Raw genomic sequence first — 26,725 nt, 5'->3', positions numbered from 1 at the left:
TTTGTTCACTTAATACACCAAGGGAGAAATACATCTTAGAAATAAGATGAAGCAACACTCACAGCTGGAATACATTCTTTGCCTCTTTTGCTCAGACAACAGTATCATCAGGAGACATTTATTGATGGGGGGAAATTTGGCCAAAATAAAACTTTTGTAGAGTCACGCATGTCACGAGGTAACATGGATTAGATCCAACCTTTTTTTTTTTTTAAATGAGCTGTGTTGTAATGGTGCCTTTGTTTACAAAGAATTCCCTCTTGAGCAAAAAGGAATCTGAATCCAAAAAAATGAGCATGAGAACAGTCACTAATGATGAGTCTGTTTCTGAAGGGCCCTGTATAGTGAATGTGATGTCATGAATGGGCTGGGAGACAAGTTCAATAGCAACAAGTTAACGTTTTGGCCAAAGGCATCTTGTTTTTTGTTTATTTGTTTTTTGAACCAAAGGAACCAATATGGACAAGATGGTGGAGCTGGAGAGAAGCAAAGGGTTAGCAAACATTAAGATACAGTATCTGCAAAAATATAGCCATCTAACAGATGGATCCTTAAAAACTGTCTTTTTTCTAGACACTTTCAGGTAGCTGTGATAGCTATGGGTAAAAGGTAGTCAGGCCCTAAAGCTTATGTTGTTTAACAAGTCTTCAAATGTTAATGAAACCATGAATTACACGAAGTACATTGTGCCTTGTTAAGGAAGACTTGAAACAAGTGACGTAAAAGTTTTGTGAGAAGTAGAACTACTTTCTCAGTAGCCCTTTTCAGACAGCTTTTTTCACAAAAGTGCTGTAACTAAGCTCAGCCATCATCACGCCTTTGTACATTCATATTGATTCTGTGACGGCATAATATTGGTGTCCCCATCACACGGCACAGCGGGAGCTCCACATAAACAGATAGTTAGACATGCATGCGCACACAGTGCTGCGCTCCCCCGCTGGCTACGCTGATACTGTCTTGCCTCTGTAACGCCTCTGGTACAAAGGGGGCTCATATTGTCCCCCTATTACGCCTCTGCAAAATTCAGAATGAAGGCGAAATGTCACAGGTGCACAAATATTGTAGCCTTTTTTGTAACTGTAGTGGATGCCCCCCCCCCCCCCGCCTCTAGTTTTAATGCAGATTTAGGAAACTTAAACATCTTTACTTTTCAGATTAGAGACCAAATCCTCAGATAGTTGTTTTTTTTCCTTTTCAGCCAGTGTTGTCATACTGTGGTGTGGTGTATCTGGCTTCCTCACCCCGTTTAGGCAGACACGTGTGCCCTGACTGCAGACTGTCATGTTTTCCTTGTTGCCTGGCTCGGGGCAGAACGGGGAGAGGCCTGAACAAACACTCTCTCTCTGACAGTCTGTCTCCTCATCACAGGTCTGACCCGACTGCTTGAATTCACAGTTCTGACCGCAGCACAGGCCCTGACTGGGACTGATGGACAAAAGAAAGACACCGTTGTTGGGGCGCTGGTGGCGCAGTGGTTGGTGCGCGCCCCCCATGTATGGAGGCTGTAGTCACAAGTGGGCGGCCCGGGTTCACATCCCACCTGTGGCCTCCTTCCCGCATGTCATTCCCCACTCTCACTCCCTGATTTCCGACTCTACCCACTGTCCTATCTCTCCATTAAAGGCACATAAAAAAAAATTCTTAAAAAAAGAAAAGAAAGACACCGTCATGCACTTACAAATCAGTGACGCTCATAACATGACAATGACACACCTAGAAAATACAATTAACTTCAAACTAAGAACAATTCCAATATATTTTAAATAAGTCTGAATAAATCACCTTATCTGAAATTCTCTTGAAAAAATCTACCTTGGTACATATTTAACAAATAAAGGTTTGGTTTTGGGCTTTTTATTCCTTTATTTGAGAGGACAGTGGATAGAGTCAGAAATCAGGGAGAGAGAGAGAGGGAAAGATGAGCCACAGGCCAGATTCCAACCTGGGCCGCCCGCTTGAAGAACTACAGCCTCCATACATGGGGCGCGTGCACTAACTACGTTACCGGCGCCCGAATATTTTTTAGATTTTTTTGTGAAACACTAATTCTAATAATAATGTTATCATACCTGCAGGCTTTACCAGGCCTGAGTCGACACTGGACTCCTGTAGGCTGTTTGGAACTGAAGCAGCAGAGATCTGTGTCGTTGTGGCCGACATCACACTCCTCGTCTTTCTCTACAATCTTGTTTCCACAGATGGGTTGATCACTGACTGACCAAAAGTATCATGCATGTAAATATATGAACACAAGAAAATAAACCAATGTACCAAAAAACTCAAGAAAAATTGTACATATATATAGTTCCTATTGAACGGTGTAAACATTTCACTCTGACTCTGCAAGACTAAGCAGGACACGTGCAGACATCATCTGGTCTTTTTTCTTCTCACCCACAAAGCAGTCGTCCTTCTTTAGCTTCAGGATGTTGCTGATGTGTTTGAGGCTGCAGGGGGAGAATTTGTCGTTGTTTTCATGTACCCCGTCTGAGGCGTGAGGGAACATCAGGTAACTGCCTTTACCACCCCTGGAGCCCAGGTTTCCGCAATTTTGGCCCTCATCGTGCTGGAAAAATGTAAATGTAAATGTAAATGCTTAAGTTGATTTGAAATGATTTTTTTGATTTATGACTTTACATGCAAATGTGTACCTGTACTATATATAGGTATGTATACCTCCCCCCCCCCCCCACCCCCCATCCCTGTTGAGGGGCAGCTGGGCAGTCTGATCTGAGGCGTGCTCGGTTAGGTCCTCAGTGCCTTCCTCACAGGACAAGGCTATCATTAATGTCTTTTATTGTTTGTTTATATTTTGTTTTTTTATTGTTTTGGTGCATATGGCTGTCTTTGAGTGTTTTATCCTGCCCTGTTAGGATGTCTTTGTTCTTTTACTTTGAAAAACTAAAAAAAAAAAAAAAATATATATATATAAAAATAAATAAATACAATGTTTTAATGAAATTCATCATGATAAGATATCTTACTTCACATTGAGCACATGGAGCACATTTGTTTTAAAAAACCCCAGCTGCAGACAAAAACAACAGGGAGGACCATGTAACTCAACCGAGCTGTAACAGTTTGTTTCCATACTTATCACAGATGTGGGGATTAAAACAATTTATTGCTTGTCTCAGTGGATTTTCTAAAGTCATAGCAGACAGTACAAATGCTTTCAGTGAGGTCCATGGACAGTGGAAGATAAAGCTTGTAACATTTGCCATTAAAAAAAGACAGTCCTTCTGCACGGACCAAAGCCAGTGTTTCTTCAAGCTATCTTTGTTTTTCCAGAAGAAAAAACTATTTTATGAAGTCAAAAGATTTCTCTGGAATCTGATGTCCCCTACAGAGAGCTTCTCTTGCTTTGGACTGAAATGTATTTGTGGAACTTTTCTACATGTCTCATTGATGTCAAACTCACTGGTAAAATAAGAAACTCATGTTTAGACTTTAAATGACGTCCCATGTACGGAGGCTAAGGTCCTCAAAACAGGCAGCCCTGGTTCAAGTCGCATGATATTCCCCACTGGCCTTTCTTGGTTTCCTACTCTATCCACTGTCCTATAAAATACAAAAATACATCTTAAAAAAACAAAACATAGACTCATGTGGAGAGAAAATACTTTGTGTGGGCTTTCTGAATCTGTTCGTCATTAGTTTGACGGATATAATGAGTGCAAATGTATCGTCTGCACTAAATCTGTCAACATTTGCGGCTCTAAGGGTTCTTTAACACAGCAAGCCACGGCAAATGTTTTCATAGTGTCTTGAGATGGATATCGGCTTATTACTTTTTATTTTTTCACAATTGTTGTATGTCACATGTTTTTTTCAGCATTTGTAGGTCAAGGTAGATGTTGCTATTAGCCTTATGTTTCAACTGGAACTTCCTGTTCTCTTGCCTCTGCTTAAAAGTCTGAAGACTAAAGGTTAAAGCTCCGTCTTGTCAAACAATACACTGCTGTTGATAATAAAAAACAACAGAACAAAACCAAGTGGTAACAAAAGGAAGAACAGCAAAGCATGGATAAACAGCTGTCCTTGATGTCAGTTTGCAGATTTCCTGCCCTTCCTGTTTACTTCTCGAACACCTGTAGTGGTTTTACAGATGCTGTTACGGCAGACGTGTAGATTCAAGATAAACAATCAAACAACTAATGTTGGGACTATACGTAACTTCTTTTGTGGAAGGGAGTTCAATCTAGTCGTCTCTAAGTCTTAAGTTGATAGTTTGTTAATACTTATTTATATTATTGATTCTGTACTGATTTAATTTTTTGAATAGTTTGAATAATTAATATATTAATCGGAAAAAGTAAAAAAAGCCAATTGTTTAGCTCATTGACAAAAATGTAATAAGCACCTTTTTTTAAAGCTAAAAAGTTTCAGGGATTTGAACAGAAAAAAAGAGAAAACATTTTCTGGTTTCAGCTCTATGTGAAAATGTCCTGCTTTATGTCATTCTTAAGAGGAGGACAAAGGCCGAAGCAGCTCTTTACCCAGATCTCCCTCTGCATCAATGGATAGCCGTCTATTCTATCCACCATGCCTCTCTCTCTCCTTCTCTCTCAGGTGAAGCCTGTGCTTAGATCTCTTTATGTACGTCTTCCTGAAAAGATGCAGTGTGATGCCTGAAAAAAATAATCAAGGCCTGTCACAGAAGAATCCAGGCAGCAGCAGCAGAATTTACACTATTTTAAATTAGAGAGAGCCAGCAGGTTCTGACATAGCAGAACTAATCTGCCCAGGATAGCCTCCGAGGACGCTCTGGTCTGTGAAAGTGTGAATAACAGCGGGCAGGCTGAAAAGAGGCCACTGGCATTTTGGCAAGTGGGAGAAAGGTCGCAGGCACTTGCAGGTTGCAGCAACCACACATGGAGAGAGGAGCATGCTTTGTTTGTTGTTGGTGTAAACAGAGTGTGTTGGTAAAAAAAACAAAAGGTAAAAGGACAAGCACGTCAATGGAAGATTTGTTTTAAAGTAATAGTAAATACAACTCAAATCATGGGTGGGAAAAACAAAATTAACAAAATAAAATTAAATACATCAGCCGAAGTAAAGGTAGTTCAGTGTCCCCTGAGCCAAGTTTATAGTTATGTATTTTAATTTTGGGATTGTTTATAAAAGTGTTTACGGTGAAGCAGCATTTACAGAAGTTTAAAGAGGGAATCATTGAATCCCTTTAGTAACAAAGGAGGTGTCTCAGCCAAGTTCAATGACATGAAGGTTGAAGAAAACTCCACAAGAGAAAGGAAACAGAAAAGAGTTCTGATTCAATATTATGTTTTTTAGATCGCTGTGGTGGAACTCTTAGCGATACATGAACTTTTAAAATTTAACTAAACACCCCAAACAAGCCTCTACTTATTTTTCAAGGTCTTCAAGGTTTTTTTTTTTACTTCTTATATGTTTAATGTAATGTAAAGTTAAAATTATGTTTGGTGTCCAGTTATTTACTTCTGACTGCTAGAAAATACGGTTTTAAAAAGAAGAAGTTTTTGAAAAGAAGACCTGTCTTGTAAAATGTAAAAATTTCTGTCTGTTCTCTTCAGATTATCTTTCAGATCATCCACTGAGGCTGAGCCAAGGGTCTCTATGAAAAAAGCAAGTCAATAATGGCCAAGGTCTGTGATGCCCACATAAGTGAATCATTCACAGGACATTTGTTCTGGTGCACTGCAAACATTCGGCATGCTATATGAGAATATGTGAAGCAAGTCTGCAATTTGTTTGAGATTCCTCATGTTGGATTAACATCAAGTTCACTCACACTGAGTTCATACCCACTGATGTATATCCATACAGTTCAAGGTGTAGTACCATGGCAACAATTCATTACATTGACATTACATTGGGGAACTTTGTGGGTGAAGTCGTGTGTGTCATTAAATGTAAATTCCGTTCATGACTCTTTTGATTAAGGGAGCTTGGTTTTCATCTAAGATTAGACAGATGTTTTAAGTATCTTGAAAGTAACTTCATTAGAACTGACCGGAGATCCGAGGCTGTGGCCGAGCTCATGAGCGAGTGTTAGCTGGACTTGTCGAGGGGGCAGGAACTGTCCATAGTTCTGAATAGTGACCAGGCCTGTGTTCAGTGTGGAGGTCCGGCCGTTACGCAGGGTGGTCTGCTTTGAACATATTCCTCCCCAGTTACCTAAGGCACAGACGGACAGGATGATAAACAGTTTAGTGGTTTAAATTACAGTTAGAGCAAACTCAATAAAGATCTACTCTTGTATTTTATTTACCAAAGGTCAAACAATACGAGAAGGAGGTTGAAATAAAGGTTTTTGTATAATTGACGATTCATTAATATATCAGACTGCTCATCGTTCAGCAGACACAACAGGCAAAACAAATAACAGATACTACCCACATGAAAACATAGCATGTGTCACTTTTATGTACTGTATGGTTGAATAACTGGCCTTGAGCTAATGGAAATACCTGAAACCAACGAAGCTTTGCTACTAAAGCCTTATCAACAGCCTCAGAGGCCCCAGGGTCAGAGGTGTGCAGACAGACAGACCACCTGCTGAACTCCTCTAGTTTCACATCAGAGCCTGTGTTTGGCCCTCAATGGTCTGCAGACAGTGCCTCTGGGTTTACATAATGTCCCTGAATGCCATTCCCATAATTACAAACAGCTGGCCTCTTTCACATGGATGGACGGCTGGGCTGTGACAACATTGTTCAGCCGGCCATCCAGAGGACCAGTTTGAGGGGAACCGATGCGATTGGTCGAACTGAGCACCTATGATATGGCTCTTTGAAGGGACAGCTCACAGATTTGAACAAAACTTTCATGTCTTTGTCTCAAGACTTCAACGAAACCACCCCTAACCAAGATGAATCTACTGTTACTACATCTTTGGTTAATTAATCTCTAATCTAAGCCCAATAAAGAACTGATTTACCAGCTGAAAGTATTTGCAGGCCACTCTATTTTTGCTCTTCCTTTCCCATCATGATTTCTGTGCTCTTATTGCTTACACCCAGTCTTACAATCACCTGCTTTGGGAGTCATTTCAATGTGTCCGTCATCCGTCCCCTCTTTTCATTGGCTCACTCCATTTGTGCCCGTGTGGGGGGTTCAGGTTGGCGGTCTCAGCACTTGCATTTAGTCACGTGAATTTACGTAACATCTCTTGCGCAATATGGTCAGCAGAGCCATTTTTAGGAGGCTTGTGAGGCGCACGTCTGGTATAGATATTGACTGTTTCACAGAAATCTGAGTTCACTCTGTGTCAATGAGGAGTGTGGGAACCAGCCGCTGGCATCTGGATCTCACACCAGCATGTTTTTGTTACCCAGTGGGTGTAAGAGTGACATCCGGGAACGGTGAGGGACAGTTAAAGGTGAAAAAACAAAAACAAAGGTTCCCCCTATCTCCTCTGTTGTAGAAACAAGAAGGGTTCTGCAAGGGTAGAGAGCTACGCGAGATGTTAGTCTACCATCATATGTTGGGTGAAGTACTGTAGGCTGAGGTTGCCTGGCATTGCCTGGAATTTAAAATCACATGATGGCCTTGCAAAAAATGAGAAAACCCACTGGGATTTTTTAATTTTACAGAAACTGTCATTTATCATTTTACTCATCACAGCCAAAGTATAAACACAAGCAGTTTCCTCATATCAACATGCAACCCAGCAAGACTCCCTCAGCGTGTTAATCATGAATTCTGGATGCATTTATGCAGCACTCCCAGCTTTTGACCTAAAATGGCCCCCCTGATGGGCTATTCAAGGAGCTGGGTTTCCTAGAAAGAGCTTACTTTGGAGGTCTCCACTGTGATTTTTGGCAGCCTGAGCAGAGAGGGGCTTCGATTTTCGTCCCCTCCTCCTTCACCACAGAAAGGAGCCGTAATGAAAGAGTCCTATTATTAACGCGCTGGACAAACACATCCTGCAACAGTCCTCTGGATCGCTTGCACCACACAATGCATGCATAAAGGAAACAAGCACACATGCTAAAACACACATAACCTGAACCAACAAAAAAACATGCAGTAACAGCAACTACTGGAAACACTATCAAGCAAGTTCTCCAAACATATAGAGACACAAAGAGGACCTCCGTTTACCATGCACACACACACACACACACACACACACACACACACACACACACACACACACACACACACACACACACACACACACACACACACACACACACACACACACACACACAAAACAAACAATAATAGGTGAGTAAGAGGCATTCTGTCCTTGGCCAAACATCCAGAGGGAGGCAGAGCGTCCTCATAACACAAATATAAACAGCGAGTGGTTTTTAAAACACTGTCCAAAGTTCCCAGAAGACTAAATTAGCTCTACTCTGGACAACAGCCAAAGGTTCTTTAAGTAATCTAACTGTATCCGCAGACTTTTGATCACTGCTCCCTTTGTCTCCAGAGTTCAATGACCTCAGCATAGCGTATTTGTAAAAGCTTATTCACTATATTGTGAGACCAGTTTGACCTTTTCACTGCTGCGAAACTAAAACATTGTTTGGAATGCACAACAGGTCATTTTACCCCCGTGGAAGCAATGATAAGCATTAGCAGCAATAATGATAAGTAGACGAGACAGATGTCGATGAATTCTTCACATGTTGGTAAAATGTAAGGCACTATTTTAGAGGTGAAACAAAATAACTGCAAAAAGTGAATCAATATGAGCTCCTCTTGAATTTAACTTTATAGTTCACCTTTGCTTCCACTTACTCTAGCTTAAACTGTCCAAACTGTAACATGGAGAGTTATACATTTTAAGTATGTTTTTAATTTTTAAGTTAGTTGATGGTTAAAATGATGAAAACAAACGAATATGAATGCTCAGTGGGAATTGCAATGATGAAGAGAGTGATGATGCTGAGCTTCCATGTTCTGATGATCTGGTCTGTGTTTACAGAGACAGAGAATGTGGTGAGAGGGCTGGGTTGAGGTGCATCTGTTTGTTACCACTTTAAAACCCAAAGGCTAACATTTCCTTACTATTTTCACCCAAATAATGATCTTACACCAACATTATGAAGTAGTTTTGTAACCAAGTAAGTGGATGTCGGAAATTGCAGACAACTTGGTTATGATAAGTTATAGATCATGGTTTGGGTTATGACAGAAAGTGAACCTAGACTTCTACCCGTGATGGGAACAATGGGCTACTGTTTTCTCAATACAAGAACATGTCTCGGGGTAAGAGGGTTAGCAGTAAGTTCTAAGAGAAAACTTTGAGCTAAAGAGAACTACCATATCATAGCATAAAATGACTAGCCAGAACAGTAGAAGTACTTGGTTTGGCTGGATTAACTCCTTTCATTAGACATTTTAATCAGTCAATCAACCAATCTTTAATTGTATAACGTCAATTCATAGATGAACAGGGTGGTAGATATGTCACAGGCAGAATGTTTCCTTTTTTTTAGCATAATTTTGAACCTTATGGTGCATTTTGTTACAGATCTGAACTTTCAAATATTTTTTAATGGACCGTTGTCAAGAGCTACAACAGCCTTTTCTTTTCTTTTTTACAGGTCCAGTGTGCATTTAGGTTGATGACGATTTGCCTGAGTGCTTTGTGGCTTTTGAGGTAGTGCACAAAGCCAGAAAGATTGCCCCAGGTGATGCCACTGGAGTCAGCATGAGCTGGGGCTGAAGACTGCAATTCTTAATTGATGCTGTAGAGAAGCTGTCTAATCAGAAATATGAAGCATGTCCCTCTGCTTGTTGTCTATCAGCTAGACTACTATTAGTGGCAAAACACAAACCGTCAGTGGTTGATGTGCATTGAGGGTAAGTTAAGGCCCCAGTTTGTTTTAATTGACCTTAATAAAAAGAAGGTATTTGGCTTGTAAGACCCTTGAGTGGATTTAGAATATATGATTTACTAAACTCTTTCCAGCCTGTTGTATGGTTATTTTCCTATTTCAAAGGTTTTCATTTGTGTACTCTGTATGTCCATTTGTGTGACAGGGAGCCCTATACAATCGTCATAAAAAAAAGATGCATTCGATACAAGCTCTATTATTTAATGCAGTATATTCTTTCAACTCAATTAGCTTTTACTCCGTGAAATACATGGCAGTAAAGTCCAGGGACCATGTCAAAGGTTCATTAAGGCCAAAATGTCTACTTCATATAAGTATAGATGGTAACGATGATCCTTTATTCTATATGCTCTCCTGAAGAAGAACAATGACACTACCACTGTGTGCAGCAAGAAAAACAAAACATAATTAAACAATCAATGACACCAAACATGTTTTAAGTTTCCTATACTGTATGTTAGTACTGTACGAAGATGGAAATTTACTGGTGAGAAAACTCATGTGCCCCCCCTCCCACACACACACACACACACACACACACACACACACACACACACACACACACACACACACACACACACACACTACTCACATACAAACACACAACTATGTGAGGTTAGAGGTCGAAATCCTTGTGACTAATGGGGGCTGTGCATGAGCTTACATGTGTGTCCTACATGTATAGCTTGGTCCCATAGTTAAAAGCCTCCCATTAAAAGCTTCCCATTACCCATAACCAGTAATAAACTAGTGGTTTATAGTTACGGTGACACGAGTGATCTGCGTCTTTGGGGTCAAACATTAGCCATCCGAAAGGTCACAACAATGTCACTGCCACTATGAATCCACAACCTGTGAGAGTATGTGTGTGTGTGTGTGTGTGTGTGTGTGTGTGTGTGTGTGTGTGTGTGTGTGTGTGTGTGTGTGTGTGTGTTCCTCACGTGAGGTGTCACCATGGCAATCAAGCTGTGGAATGCAGTCACCAATCCCCACTAATATGTCTGGGAGTTGTGTGTGTGTGTGTGTGTGTGTGTGTGTGTGTGTGTGTGTGTGTCAGTGAGTTAGTGTGAGTATCAAAGGTTTCATAATCACATGTCATTGTGGTGGTCTGTCCTCACGCCCCTCAGTTTAGCCAATCAAACACCGAGTAAGAGACAATGTCATGGAAATGAGCAGAAGGAGGACACTCCTACTGAAACAATCCCAACCTCCAGATTGCACAGAAGCTGAGAGACGCGTCTGGCTTTATAATCACTGCAGCGACCGTGGGTTTGAATCTGGCCTACGCACTTTGCTGCATGTCATCCCGCCTCTCTCCTCCCAACATGTCATGTCGCTCCACAGTTGTCCTACTCGATTAAGGCAAAAATGGCCCAAAAAATATCAACAAAAAAAAAAGAGAAGATTCTTAACACGACATAAATAAAATAAAAAGTAAATATAAGACCAATACCACTAGGTTGTGGGTTTTAACTGACACTGAAATAATGCATGTCACTTTGGAAAAGAAATACAGTTTTAGGGGGAAAAGAGTAATCAAATAAGTCTATGATATTGTGATGGCATTGCCAAATAATTTTATCCTAGCAACAGATGATTGGGCAGTATTTATGCGAAAAAAACAGAGATTGTTTTTTGGTGTCTGCTCACGTCTTGCTTTTGGTCTCTTTAAACCAAATCAAGGGCCATAATAACAGACCAGAAATACGAGCTGCATAAATCCTTCAACTCTGTGTTCATTAACACTGTTTGATCCATGAAAAACAAGAAGACTTACATGCCATTATCACTGCGATTCCTTGTTCTAATTAACTCAATCGACTATGAATGTAGTACATTTAGTTGTAAATTTCCCCGTTGTGGCATAAATAAAGACTTATCTTATCTTATGTGTTCCAGCGACACTTTGCCTCATGGGTAGTTGTTGCCTTTTTTCAAAGCCTTCTCTTCAACATGAGTTAGAGCTGGATTCAAGCCTATTCTGTAAAGGTTCAACTACTTCATCGATCTAATTATTCCAGAGAAATAGAGAGAGCCAAAGAGTCCTGCAAGCCAGAGAGGGTACTGTGATTTGATAGATCAACAAAATATTTACACTGACTGGCACAGTATCTAATAGTCTAACAAAGAGTAAGGTCTTTTACCTGCTCTTTTGTAAGATGTCTTGAGATAACAGTTGTTATGAATTGGCGCTATACAAATAAAGATTGATTGATTGATTATTTTAAATCTAACTTACTGTTTTAGTTTGAAACTCAATTCCGATAAACTTGAAACTGTATTTAACATCTGTAAATTGAATACACTTTTGGAAACTGTATTTTTTGTCATCACTCATTATTTTGTAAGTCTTTGCTTCACTAAATGCTCGCCTTGTTGAGAATGAACTGGGATCTTTTCGTGAGTGCATGTGTGTGTGACGTCTGTCTACATGTCAGAGCGAGTCAAACTCACCGGCCTTTCCCTCCCAGGCAAGTCCGAGTACTCCGCTGTAGTCTCTGTTAGTGAGCAGGTAGGACAGACATAAGTTTCCCCAGTCGTTCTCCGAGTACAGACTCAACAGTTTCTCAGGCCCGATATACAGAGGATATAGAGGATCCTTTTTATCCTCCTCCGTCATCACCTGGAAAGACACCAGCACACACACAGGTTAATCAAACGTCTGTGACGCAGGTCCCTGAACACAAGGATACAAGCTGCAACCCACACTCCAAAGTTGTGACTCATTCATTATGAGGGAATACATAGACATAGGCACCATTTGAGGCTGACAATTTAACCCAATAATCCCAAATCCCCAATCAAAGACTTTCTTAGACCTTCCTTCCATTCTTAAAGGAGGTCATGACATGTTTCTCTAAATAGAATGAAATGTGAGAAAGCCTGGATTATGGGTTGTATGGACTTATCACAGACATGCAGTGCAGCATCACTCGAAGATTTGGGACAATCGTGTCATTGTTGGAGCTTTAGAGGATCTTACTCTGAGGGATTTCACTTGGAAGTTGATCAGCTTGATGCCACCAAAGTCCACCTTGATGTAAATGTTGTTCATAGCTCGCATGTAGGAGGCAACCTGACAAAAGAACATGCATTCATGTGAGAAGACAGCCAAGAAAGTGTCCGGTCTCTGATCTTTTAAAGGAGGATCTGTTGGGTCGAAGAGGTTAACACATGAGACTAAAGAAATCAAAAGTTAATCATGAAAGTAGATTCCAGCCCAACACAATATGAGAAATATGTCCTGTGCTGTAACACTGTTTGATATTGCGATACAATATGAAGTGCAAAATAAACATACATTTAAGAGTACATGTTAACTTCCAGTTTGCTGTCCGTCATGTTTTAACAATACACGTGTTTGAAACATGTTTCTACTAAATACAGAATACATTTTAAACTTTTTTTTTATTCAACAATACACAAGCACCAATTAATCTAAGGGTAGCAGATAGCTAGTTTTAGCTCAGGATTACATGTTGAAAAGATGCATTTCCTAAATACCCAGGCCTCAACACTCAGGCCTCTATCCAAAATGTAAACATGCTGCTGAGAAGCATTGCTTGTTCACATTAAATGTTTTTTTCTTATTTCCTCTTATCAAGTCACGCATATGTGATGTGTAAGATTAAGTAAGATTAATTGTGAAACCCTGATAATAAGTTCAACTGAGCTGAATTATTTCTGTATTTGGTTGTGTTGTCTGCGTTTGTAACTTTTTTCATTATTTTCAAGATTAAAAATCATAGCATTGGGGCGCTGGTGGCACAGTGGTTAGTGCGTGGGCCCCATGTGTCGAGGCTATGGTCTTCCAAGTGGGCGGCCCAGGTTCGAGTCCAGCCTGTGGCACCCTTCCCGTATGTCATTCCCCTCTCTCTATCCCTGATTTCCGACTCCATCCGCTGTCCTATCTCTCCATTAAAAGCACAAAAATAAATATTTTTAAAAAATTGTATAGCATTTATTTGTCACACACTGTTATGTGCGGTGAATTGCCTCCAGAGGGGTTAAAAAAATGCTTTTGAGCAAAAATTACAAGAATGATAAGAATAGTGTCCGCACAGCAACTCTGAACAGCACAACTCAAGTAGCTGTGCAGTGAGCTCCAAGGGCCACCACAGCGGTCAGCTCCACAACATTTCAAAGCAGAGTGGACATTTTGACTCTCTCATTGCCCCACCTACCAGATAAATGAAGCAAAACAATACAAATACAAATAAACAATACAAACACAAACACTCTTCACCAAGTTTGGATTGTGATCCATAAGAGTATGTGAAGTCATTCGCGGTTATTCAAGGGGTATTTTTTTAATGTGGGTGGTACAGCTAGTCAAACATTGAGGAGCACGTGCTGAGCGGTCACATGAGAAGGTCTACACTGCGTGAGACGAACTCAGTGTAGCATGCTGGGAATATTTGTATGTTTAAATATTGACACCTTGGACAGAGGAGACAGTAAAAACTAGGTTAGCAGTGATTGATGACAGCATCCTGCCTATATACACTCAAAGCTCACATCACGGTTTAACTTACAGTAAACTTTCTCACATGGTGCAACAAAGGCTTGGCACTGAACCAGGGACTAGTGTGAGTCTTGAAGCTGGGAAGAATTCGAGGCAGGTCAGTTGAGGTTATGAGAGGACGGACAGCAGGAGGAAGGCCAGAGCGGCCAAAAAAACAGCAAAGGACAGATGAAGGTAGTCATTAAAGGATCTTCATGAAGGACATCTAATTTAATTAAGGCAACACAAGCAGGAAGAAAAAAAAAAGGAACAAAAGTGCAACAGATACTGAGACTCAAATCTAAAACTATAGACAAATCTGTGCTGCCCTACTTTCTAATCAGACATTCAATAAGAGCATTTATCATGTTTATTGGTTTAACTAAGAAGATATTTTCAGAAGAGTCGAAGTTAAAGTTATGTCACTGGATTCCAAAGTCAGCATGCAGCTAAACTCAATATATGGATAACATCTCATGACCTCTGTGACTAGCACTTTGTGCAGAAAGACAAACTTAAACAAAGAGGGACTCAAATCACTGATATCTTACTTTTTTCACTGAGGAAAAACAGCACACAAGTAACTTTAACCAACATATCATATGAGATCAGCCAACCTTTAAACCAAGATCATCTTAAAACAGGAAATTAAATGCATTTTTTTTTTTATTTTACGACTCAACGCATATTATGTACCATTTAAACTGAAAATAATGTTTCTTACCAACCCCCATGATTTCCCCCAGCCCTTAGTGACAGAACAGGCCCAGGGGGTTCAAATGTTTGACATTTTAATCATAAAAACATAATAAGCCACTGCAAAGTTCACACAGTGCATTCAGTAAGTGGGGCAGTCATCCAGTTTTCATATGTACTGCAATTTTTTTTTTTTATTCCTTGAAAATGACTTTTACAGCTTACAGCTTGACATTAGCAATACATGTAGAGTTACTGACTTACTGCAGCTCAGGCGGATGAGAAGGAGGTGGCTTCTTGTTTAACTACATGGGCCGACAGCGCCCCGTCAGGTGTAAAGGCATAGAGCCGCACTTGACTCATTGTTTGCGGTGCATGTGCCACCATGTTCTCATACAGCAATACATTTGTCAACATCCTCCTCACTGATGCCATAATGCAATGCCATGACAGCTGTGTGCGTTTGTTTGCCCTTTATTTAGCTTCACAGCATCAACAGCTTTGTCCTTAATGCGCTGTTTTTAAATATGTCAGTGGTGTTTAGATCATGTGTCAGTGTGGGCTTGACACACATTTTGATTGAAAATTGGCAGGCTCCACACATCATCTGAAAATTATTCATTTCAATTGTTCCCTGAATAGAAGGTTACCAAATGCTTCAGAATCCAAAAAATTTAAGCATACACATGCAACTTAAGCACATATCCTTCTGTCTCCTCTCATTTAAGAAATGGCCCTTTTGCCTTTGCTGTAGTGCTATCACAGAGCTAAATATCCTAGTTACACCACATCTATCCTATTTCTTTTTAGAAGTACTATTGTAAACAAAATACAATACATTACATAGTCGGAGGGCTGTTCTAGATTAAGGGTTTTCAGTTTATCTAAGATAAGTTTTTCGGAAGGAGAGTTGCAACAGGTGGACTTCAGTTGCAACACTTTGACCTCAGAATCCAGGACAGTGAAACATTTATAAAAAGATAGAACCCTTTCTTCTCCGTACTCAAGCAGTGAAGTGATTCACTCATTCTGAATTATACCAGTATCTTTTTAAACTAAACCTCTATACAGACACATGCACACACACAACTCACCCCACTTATTTATGTATTTATATGAAATAAAAATTAAGTAAAATAAATCCAGAACAGTGCATGAATCAGGGACTGGATTGTAAACACAGCATACTAGGTCAGCCGACAGCTGACACTCGCTTGTTCTGTTTTGATGCTCTTGCAGGATGATCCCACTACAAACGCTTGGCTGTACATTTTGTTCTCTGATGCCTCAAACATCAGGCATCTCAGGTATCAGCAGCATGAAAGGGCACTCAAACATGAACTGAGCCTTTTTTCTTTGTGTCCAGAAAATGGGGCAAGTATCAGAACATAAAAAACAGCTTTTTTAGCTAAAGCTGTTATAAATATATCCTATATGGGGCTTTTTGGCAGATCCAAAACCTTTGATTACTTGCAAGAGCATTACATCTAAACTTCTAATGCCATCATGGTAAACAAAAACAAAAACAAAACATTTTTACACTGTGTAGGATAAATTATGTAGACGAGACATTTGCACCATTTACCTGAGCCACCACAGCTTCAACAGACTTGAACTTCTTGTAGTAGAGATGATCAGCATGGAAATGGAGAAGGCAAGTGGTCTTAGCCTCATCCACTGTTCTCCTTGACCGGCTCGCTGATGCCTCCTGTGGATGAAATTGTAGAAACAAAAAGAGAAGAATTCAACTTAAACAGATTGTAAAGGGAATACAGTTTTGGAAGAAGATTTGAATCATGACTGATAAATCACCAGGATGACTTGAATCTGTCACTATAGGAACTGAATCATTTTACATTATGAATCCAACTGATAAGCGCATCAGATTAAAACATTAAGTCAGTTTAACTTGGTGTATAACGGGGATGACTTTTGTCCCAGAAGGCGAGGGGACCTGACCTGTAGTCACAGGAAAGCAGCATGGCTCCACGGGAACATCTGTTCATAACATTTTGTGATCAAACAGTGGAAATTATCTCCACCTACACGTATGTTGTTAAAAATGGATCCATACCAATGTCCCTGCATCCATTGTTGCCAATGAACACATGGGACCACCACCTGGCCTCACAGGTTAACAATAAATCTGGAACCAGAGGGGGTATTAGCTTAATAGATTCGGCAGATGTTTTTTTTCCATTATACCTGGTTTTATAGTCGCTTTATCACACGGTCAAGATTGTCTGGTGCTTTTGAATCTGCAGTGATAATCTAAAAATAGTTTCAGCCTGGAAGGAAGCAGCTTTCAGCTCTCTCAGGTCTCCATTCTGATTTTTTTTTTTAATCCTACACAGAAGTGAATCCTGTTATTTGTTCTCTGTGACTCAACAGGCTAAATTAAAGTCATGGCTTGACTGAATGAGCTCATAAATTGGGTCAGTTATAACACATGAATCAGACTTGCAGCTTCAAATATTATTAGAAATCTTTCTCGGTTTGGCATTAATCTACTATAAATAATATTGCAGAGGAGGAAAACTCGAGGGTGAGGAAAGAAACAGAAAGTACATCAAAGTGTGTGTGTGAGTGTGTTTCTGTGTCTTTGCAGTCACTGAGGTGATGTCTGGACTGTCCTACCTCGTCATTTCCGAGGCTTTGGGCGAGGAGGTTTAAATGTTCTGCACCACAGAATCCAACAGGTCCAGTTTTCATGGATGGCAGGACTACACAAGAACAAACACAGACACTTTGACAAACTTCTATAGTGTGAAAGAAGAAACGTGGAAATTACTCATATTAGTTGTTGGCCTACACTACAACTCTTCCAGTCTCCATGTTTTTCTAATTTTCTTTGTTTGCTGTCAAACACAAACAAAGATGCAAGATGAAACACACGGACAAGCAAACAGGTCACCAGTAATGCTGTCCTTGAACATGTTTCTGCAGTTAGTGAACTTTTACCCATCAATGACTCAAAGAACCGTGGGCGTACAGTTCCCCAAATAAAACTCCAATCATAACAAATAAATCCACTGAGAACTAGCACACCATTGGGTTGAATATACTAATATGTATTTGTTTGAGCAGAAAGAACATTGTGAAACATAAGCTCACAAAAACAGTTTAATTGTTTGTTCTGAAATGATTCATGTTCATTGAATTGTTCATTCTTCAGGGGGCAATGATCATGGCCGTTAGATGCTTGAATTTAAAGTCTCAAAAACTGGATATCATCTCTTTCCCTGCCCTGTGTGAGCTGTTACATTGACTTCTAAAATGTCCAGCACCAACATTGTTCTTTTCTAAAATATTGACTATACTGCGCAGAGTCTTAAAGACAAGAAACCATGACCAGTCATTAGCAAGGTCATAATTGGGGTCATTCATGTCGTATTCTAAAGTGTTCCTATTTATGTCCTGATATTTCAAAGTTTTGTAAACATGAATAGTCTCTAAGATAAAGTAAAGATGACCGGTCATGTGACCGTTCTGGAATTACTCATCAGCTAAATAAGGTCACAGTTTAACTTTAAACCCAAGTCATATCAATGTTTGTAGGGTCGTTTCCTGAAAGTAAAATAGCTTCTATGGGGATAAAGATAAAAAAAAAAAGTGCATGTGAAGATTAAAAACATCAAACTTTGGCCATTTTCAGTGTCAAAGGCAAACTTACGAGCCCAATAACGACACAAATCAGGTTGTTGTGTTGAGGCCACCAAACTAAAGTTTTTGGTGTGCAAAGTTTCCCAGGTCCGTTGGCGAGGTCTGCCATGATAATGTTACATTTTATTTTTCTTCAATTTCAAGATGGTGCCGTTTAAATACTAACCATTTTGTATACCAAACAACTTACAGTACATGTAGATATCCATTAGTAGCTTCATAATGATCAGCATGGCAAGCAGCTGAGTTTGGCAGAAGCACCCTCACATTCTCAGACACTTAAAAAAAAAAAAAATTTGGAAATCAGAGCTGTGGCCTTGAGTTGGAGCCATGGGAGAGCCATATGCTGTAATATGTGTTAGTTTGATTTTACTGAAACAACATCATCGTCTGCATATTGCAAAACCACTGGAACGTCTGTCTCCTTCAAATTTATGAAATGATCATGTGCTTGCAGTCGAGGAGAGCATGGCATTTGAATAAATTGGCCTGTCTTGTTGCACTGACAAACACCCAGAATTCCACAAAAATAGCAAGGGACAAAAGTGCTTCATTGCAACATTATGAGTGAATGTGATGCATGGTCAAGGACTGTGGAGAATCTAATTCTAATGGATCTAATGTAAAGTACACTGCTGTAATATGTTCCATAAAACTGTGAAATAATCAAAACAAAACATTTAATTGTGTTAATTTTGAGATGACAGCTAATTTAAAATGCATAAACTAGACCAAAACTATTCCAGCTACATCAATAAACGGAAAAATGGCTTTACATTCCAAAAATTGTATTAGAGTCATGTACCAAAATAATAACTTTCACACAATGTTTGTAACTGATGATGTCAGAACTTCAAGAGTTAGAGCATGTATCTACATATGTGCACGAGTATGTATATGTATGTATGTGCATGTCTGTGTATGTAAGCTACTCTGCCCCAGTAGCCTACATCTCCCTGGATGAGATTTGGGCTTACAGTGAGGGACAAGCAACACATGATTGGATCACACCATCCTACGAAAGTCTTCTGGCCAATCACAAATCTGGGATTTGTTCTATACATGGCATGAGGGTGGGCTGTGTGAGTGGATTTGGAGGCCTAATTGTGGGGTCTTCCCACTCACATAATTGTTTCCAGACCTTTTTTTTTACATGCCTGTCTTCTCACTTTCTCCGTCTCTCTTCATCTCTTGTTGTCTTTTCTTCTACATTGTTCTGAAGAACATTATTGTTTCTCTTCTGAGCTGCAGAACTTGCTAAAGATTGTTATTACTTATTAGTGTTTTGCCAAAAAAAGAAAAGTCTCACTGAATCTGTTGGGAATGTTTGTGTGTTTCAAAACAATTAAACTGTCTAACTATCAAATTGAAAATATTTTCCCAGCATTGGGATACTTTCATTTTTGCACGCAGTTATTGCCTAAGTGCACCCTGACGAGCCATTCCGTCAGGCCAAGTGCCCTTAAGTGCCCCTTCAGTCAGCTAAATGCAAGGAAAAGTAAGCACTTAAGAGTCTGTACATGTTGATGCAAAGATTAAACCTGACATATCATTATTTCAAAGTGTTTCTAACATAGTTCAGGCTTGGAGGGGGATGTATCCCCCTGCATAGGATGTCCTCCCTTAAGCCTCATTCTGTTAATGATGAAAACTCTTAACAGCAGCTTTCCACCACAAATAATACTGTATCTGTCAGAAAAATTATGCTCTTCTTATTTCAACTTTTAAAAAAATCCTGACAATCTTGTGTTGCATTTATCAGAATGCGCTGACTCTTTTTTTTGACTGATGGTGAATTTGTATGTATGAGTCTCAATCAAAGTGTTAGTGAAGTTTTTCTAGTGAGGTAATATAGAATCAGTTAACTTGATTAGAGTTATTCAAAATGTGTACATTACTCTTGATTTATCTCAAGGAAGTGTGAGGTTAATAGTTACCATGATTGTATGAACTGAAACCTCCAAGGGAAGGTCGCGCACACACACACACACACACACATGCACACACACACAAACACACAACCACACCCATGATTATGATTGTAAATGTAAATGTAAGTCTGAGACAATAATAATTCACAGGATAAAAATGTACAAACATCCTCTAACATATCTTCAATTAATAAGGTCAAAGCACTTGGTATGACTGGACATGTCGGTAAAATACCCTTTGTGCTTACTCCAGCACATGTGGCCTTGTTTATAGCTGAACTAGGCCTAATATTTTCTTGCTTTCATTAAAAGGCTATTGCTAAGTTGTATTCTAAATGATGGTGTTTTTTTTCTTTTTTTGGAATATCTCAGATTAGTGAAATCTTCCATTTGTTAACCCCCCGCTCCTCTCCAGCCCTACCCTCTCATCCAAATACGGTCACTTCTGGCTAAAAAACTAGCCAATACTCCACACTATAAAACAATGTTTCAAAAACCAGTGGATGATGTCACGCAGGATACACCCAATTACAATCAAGCATTAGATAAATCAAACAACTGAATTTATATACCACAAAACGATAGCAAAGGCTATCTAATCAAACTTGTAAGCAACTCTCAACCAAAGTATGTGTACTATTTTTTTTTTTTTACAGAGGACTGACTCTTTCCTTCACTTTGCAAGAGTGGCAGAAAAAACATCCTTTAAACAGGAGGGAACCGTTTAAACAGAACAAGACTCATAGGTGGATGGACAAACATTATCTAGTCCTAGATGGTTAGCCCATTATTGATTTTTTGTGCTGTTTATCATATATGTTGTAATTTTTTGTTAGAAGACCAAGCGTCCTGTTGTTTAATACTGTATTTCTTGGAAAATGTCCCTCCTGGACTGTGACCTGTGTCCCAAATTTGAAAGACATCAGGACACCATATCCCAGGGGAACCTTTGTTGCCCCAAGACAACAACCACAGGACGTGGAAACACACACGTCCTAATTTAACATGTCTATGGAAAGCATTGATTGTCTTGTGGATATATCATGTACCAAATCTTTCACAGTTTCCTGCGGATTTGTAGGCCTGTGAATGAGAGAACAGGATGTTGTCAACTGCGACACTATCTAATGTAAATGGGACTGCAGTTGTGAAAGGGGTTGAAGAAATGGTGGGAGGAGTGGGGAGGAAGGCAGCCGTGGAATTTGTGTAGACTTATACACTTGGGGGTTATTGTACAAACGTATTCCAGTAAAATGCTTTCTCAGAAAATCTTGTACTGATGAAAGTTAACACATGCTGTCAGGGAAGCCAGCAGAGAAATACACATGCTCATACACATTTACATGCACATAACATTTTGACCGCTCTCAGGGCTGGTCACCATCTGGCCAAATCAAAAGCCGGCCAGCCAATAGTTTGCTTTGATTAGTTGTTGTTGAAACTTTTTTCCATGCCAACAAGTGATTATCCTCTCCTTTAACAAAGCCATGTCCTAACTTGCCCTTGTACTTGTACCTCATGAGTTAGGGGGGCATAGTTTTCCTGACCTCTTGTTGCTCAGTTTGCTCTACAGCTTGGGGCTGTACTGCCTTAGAACAAAGCAATGAGCATTTGTTACAGAGTTGCATTTTTCTGTGAGGGTCCAGGCTGCATACTCACAGACTTTACTATTTATTTTTGTCATCCAAGATCAAAAGATACAACAGAGCCTAATAAGCTAGACTATATTAATAAAAAGTTAGTCTTACCTAGGTCATCCTCATGGTAGATCATAGAGTGGTGATCTGTCTTGTTGCTGTTGTATCTATGCACTGGCTCTACGTAATAAGTCCCGTTGTCTGTGTGGATGGTTCCCTCAAACTGACCCTGTAACACAGAGCCATGGCAGGCTGAGCCATGTTCACCTGCAAGAGCGGTCGAGAGAGATTGCATGTAAGGGTCACGGAGGTGAAAATGCAGACAGACAGACAGCCTAGATACTGAGGAAAACTTAATGATAAGAAGCAGTGTTCTGACATCAGAGGGATTCAAGATTTAACAGGAAATAAGAGAGAGGAACACACATCATTTACTTTCATTCATTACACATAGTCCATTGAGTTTTACTTTGATCTTAAAATTCAAGTAATCAAGAGGATTAAGCCCAAGCAGATGTTTGTCCAAATGTTTTTTTCAGATGTTTTATCCAAACCAAAAGACTATAAACAAGACTGATTAAGCTTTGATCAAAGTAAATTCTCTCAGTATAAGTAGCCCAGAAATCATCACGTTGCCCACCTTCTAGTGTTCCCGAATATATGTGGAAGAGGTCAGCTGATGTGGAACCATTCTCCAAGACCGTCTTGAAACTTTCAGAAAACCCTGCTGAACTGCGTTTCAAACGCAGACGAAAGGTTCTGAAAAAATATATTTTTTACAGATGTGGTCAAAGCTTTGTAGTGAAGTGGAAGGTATGAAGACTTATCCATAGAACGCAACTATGGATAACTTAGGACAGTCATGTTTGTAATTTATTACAGGAATAATAGTGTGTTCAGATGCTGTAAAAATATTATATAAAAAATATTGTCCATGCATATGGTGAAAGAGGGCTGTGAACATATAACCACTGATGAAGAAACCTACCTGTGGAAAGCAGTAAAGTCTAGCTTCAGTGTGTGTTCCTGATGTTGTGTGGCTCTCCTGGCTCTCAGGTGCCTCTTGTGCAGATCCTCCTTGTCGTATGACAAGCCCTCATAATGCTTTATAAATGGACTGATGCCATTTACTGCACATGGCGAAAAGAAAGACACTCCAGTTACTTCATAAAGCAGGGATACTCACTCACTCCTGTTCCCTCAGTAAACGATAGTGCAACACCTCACATTGTAAAATCAGCCTTTATGCTCATTATAATAAACTTTTATCTTAATCAATGATCTCTTTACAATTCAACATAGAACAATTGACAGAAACATGATTAGTCCTATTCTCTCATTTTTCTTTTCGGGGGGGGGGGGGGGGGGGGGGGGGGGAATTTGGGAATTTGCCTTGCCTTGGGCAGCACATAAAAACATTTTAAAAAGTCATTAAAAAAAGATTAAGTACATAATTAAGGCATCAAATGTTTACATGTATGGATTTCAATAGGGATGATGGCAGGATTAGGTTAGTGAGAGATTTTAGACTTTGACTTGTTCATTCTTATATTTATTTATTCTTTTTTTCTTGAAAAATCTCATTATTATGAGCCCGGAAATAATTGTAAAAAAGAGTCAAATTAAAAAAATTAAAAATTTGACGAGGGTAGTAGGACAGTCATTTGGAAAATCAATTGGGAAAATATGATCTAATACTGGATAAAAAGATATGATTTCTTTCAATATTAAATATGAATCACCCAAATCACACTTGATTCTGACGTTTCATACAGTAAATGTGACAGCTTTATTGAACTGGCAATGTATCTGCTATTTTGAGAGGAAAAAAACATCTTGAAAAGTAAATATTCAGACTGAGGTGTGCACATCCATGTCCACGATTAGTATATTGCTCAATTAAAACTAGTAGCTCTTTTCAAATTCAAATTCAAATAACTTTTATTTATCCGTTAGGAACTTCATTTGTGTAAAAGAGCATCAGTGCGCATACAGCTAGACACAAAAACAACAGCAGAAACACACACATACAAGTGGCTCTATTAAAAGCATGATAAATAGGTCATAAATAATTGTTATGAGCGGTTAAATGAGTGGTCTTAAAAATAAATAAGAAATAGATCATTTGTTCATGAGCCTGATGGATAAGGGAGCAAAGCTTGACATGGCTCGATTAGTCCGGAAAAGTGAGAGATCTGTATCTGTGGCCTGAGGGGAGACGGTTGTAGAGATGGCAGAGTGAGTGTGTGCTGTCTGAGGCGTTGTGTTTCTGTTCTTTTGAACATGAATGTTTCTGACTACGGCATCAGAGAAGACAAACACAGCTTTAATATAAAACGTAATACCTGTGAATCATACTCTTGCCATTACCAGACTAAATTGTGTGATCTGTCACCTGCTGAAGGTCGATTGTGAAAGTGCTGGAGAAGCTTATGCTTTCATATAGGGGTTTTTACCCATGGTTGACCCTCCTAGGTGAATCACACTTTCCTAAACAATGAACAAATGGGTGTACCATCTAATTACAAATAAATAATCCAAATGTTATGCCTAATAAGCGTGGTTTGCAAGAGGGCGCCTATTTGCAGCATTCCTGAGAGGGCAGGTTGAAACATGTTTGAGGCCAGAAGAGGCCAGTTCACCACAGCAAACACAAGCTGCCCATTTATACACCCACGTACACCCAGACAGAGTGACAAACACACAAAAACATGCTCACGCACACACACACACACACACACACACACACACACACACACACACACACACACACACACACACACACACAAACACCCACACACAAATCTGTAATCTGCATATTCCACCACCACACTACCTGTAATCCGTTCCCGGCAGTCGACCAACAACAGCAGCAGCCAGTAGTGTTGAACGCCCATGGTCTTTCTTTGTTGTTGTTGTTTCCTTGCCTTTCACACTGTTTTCTTTCTCCTTCTTTGCTCACACCCGTCTCTCTTCTTCATGCTTTTTTGAATTTCTCCTCTCTCTTCAGCAGAATCGTACCTGTGGTCGTTTCACACAGGAATGTGACTCATTTGGAAGTTCAAGCCAGGACTGAGCATGACGATATGAACACTGACACAGCAGAGAGGCATATTCAGACTTGTTTGCTTGCTTATAATGAGACATATCAGAGCTTTGAAGTAGAGTTACGGAAAGATGAAGTATTGAAATGCAGTATGATCTGAACATTGAAGCTGTTATAACTCTTTTGTGAGTAACCCTGAATATAGACAGTATCCAAAATTCTTCATCCACTTTTAAAATAATAAACAATATAAAATAATACATTACAATTCTCCAATTTAGCACTATGAATGACTAACACATTTTATAGTGATATTTGCTTGGATATTTCAGTGGACAAAAAAAGAACTGATAGACATTTCCGTAGAGCCATGCAGCTATTGTAACACTGACAATACACCGACATAACATGAATTAAATTTAGATTAAACAATAGTTATAGAAAAAACACACAGCGGAGATGAGATTAGTAACCTACAATCCTTGGTTTCATATGCCATTAAGTCTGTCATCAGTCACATTCTCTCAGGAAAAAATAAATGTTAGGTGGTAGGGAAAATGGATGGTGAAAAAACTGTACAAACGATGCAGAAAAATTAAAGGAGTCCAGATAAAGAAAGCGAAAGAGCTGAAGAGGTATAGTGATAATAACTAAACAAGACTAAACGTTAACTCAAAGGAGAATGCTCAGGGACTGGAGGGGGTTCAAAACCAACATTCAGTTTGCATTCTCACAAGAAAAAAAAAAGACAACTCCCATACCTCTGATACTTCTTTTATTTTCAAAGCACTTTCAGTGGAGTCTCTATCTTAAATCAGGATTCTTATGGTGTCTTATTGCTTTGTCAGTTTTTAGGTTCTGAGGAAAAAGAAAAGCATATTGTTGGTTACTAATAATAATAATACTACGGAATTGCTTAAGGGAGTGAAAACTTGAAAGTGTCTTTTTTTCCATTTTAACTGACAAAAGTGCGTCATTGTTCATAAATGCAAAATTTTGAACTTTGATTATCTTACTGTCCTACGCGTCCTCCCACAGTCTTATTTAAGACTCTCGTCTAGTAGAGAAGTGCTAAAACTGTTCTAAATACGAGAAGGAAGTAATCATTTTTCTGACCTTCACCAGGTCAGAGGTATTTTGTGAGCTCATTCTTTAATAAGGGAAACAGATTTCAGTAATTTAAGGAACAAAAACCTCCATAAAGTAAATCTGACATGGGACCCTATGCTACCTCTTTAAGGTTCATCTTCATGAATTAAAGCAACAAGTTTGCAATAGGTTGCTGGACATTAAATCATATGAAGGATTTTTCCCAATCTACCAACTTCAATCAGGAGAGACAAGTAAATTAATCAATGATGTATATTTATTTAAAATATGTGATATTTAATTATTGTCAGAGAATCTTTGGC

General features: G+C 39.4%; 1 protein-coding gene across 1 annotated transcript in view; it reads right to left on the bottom strand.

The window, feature by feature from the left end:
* si:ch1073-396h14.1 (disintegrin and metalloproteinase domain-containing protein 10) overlaps positions 1-25,352 on the bottom strand; it is a 28,314-nt gene extending 2,962 nt beyond the window's left edge. Inside the window, exons 1-12 of the mRNA XM_061033511.1 lie at positions 25,104-25,352; positions 23,256-23,397; positions 22,908-23,026; positions 22,379-22,534; positions 17,674-17,759; positions 16,622-16,744; positions 12,820-12,912; positions 12,291-12,459; positions 5,996-6,159; positions 2,398-2,569; positions 2,073-2,217; positions 1,245-1,428 (exon numbers count right to left, since the gene is read on the bottom strand). Of these exons, the coding sequence (XP_060889494.1) occupies positions 1,245-1,428; positions 2,073-2,217; positions 2,398-2,569; positions 5,996-6,159; positions 12,291-12,459; positions 12,820-12,912; positions 16,622-16,744; positions 17,674-17,759; positions 22,379-22,534; positions 22,908-23,026; positions 23,256-23,397; positions 25,104-25,164 (1,614 nt within the window). The 5' untranslated portion in view covers positions 25,165-25,352. The remainder of the gene's footprint in view (positions 1-1,244; positions 1,429-2,072; positions 2,218-2,397; positions 2,570-5,995; positions 6,160-12,290; positions 12,460-12,819; positions 12,913-16,621; positions 16,745-17,673; positions 17,760-22,378; positions 22,535-22,907; positions 23,027-23,255; positions 23,398-25,103) is intronic.
* Between the last annotated feature and the right edge of the window lie 1,373 nt (positions 25,353-26,725).

This window comes from Labrus mixtus, chromosome 3 (genome assembly GCF_963584025.1).
Source record: "Labrus mixtus chromosome 3, fLabMix1.1, whole genome shotgun sequence".
Classification (NCBI taxonomy): domain Eukaryota; kingdom Metazoa; phylum Chordata; class Actinopteri; order Labriformes; family Labridae; genus Labrus; species Labrus mixtus.
The sequence above is the reverse complement of the archived record's forward strand: the minus strand, read 5'-3'. Positions and strand labels throughout refer to the sequence as shown.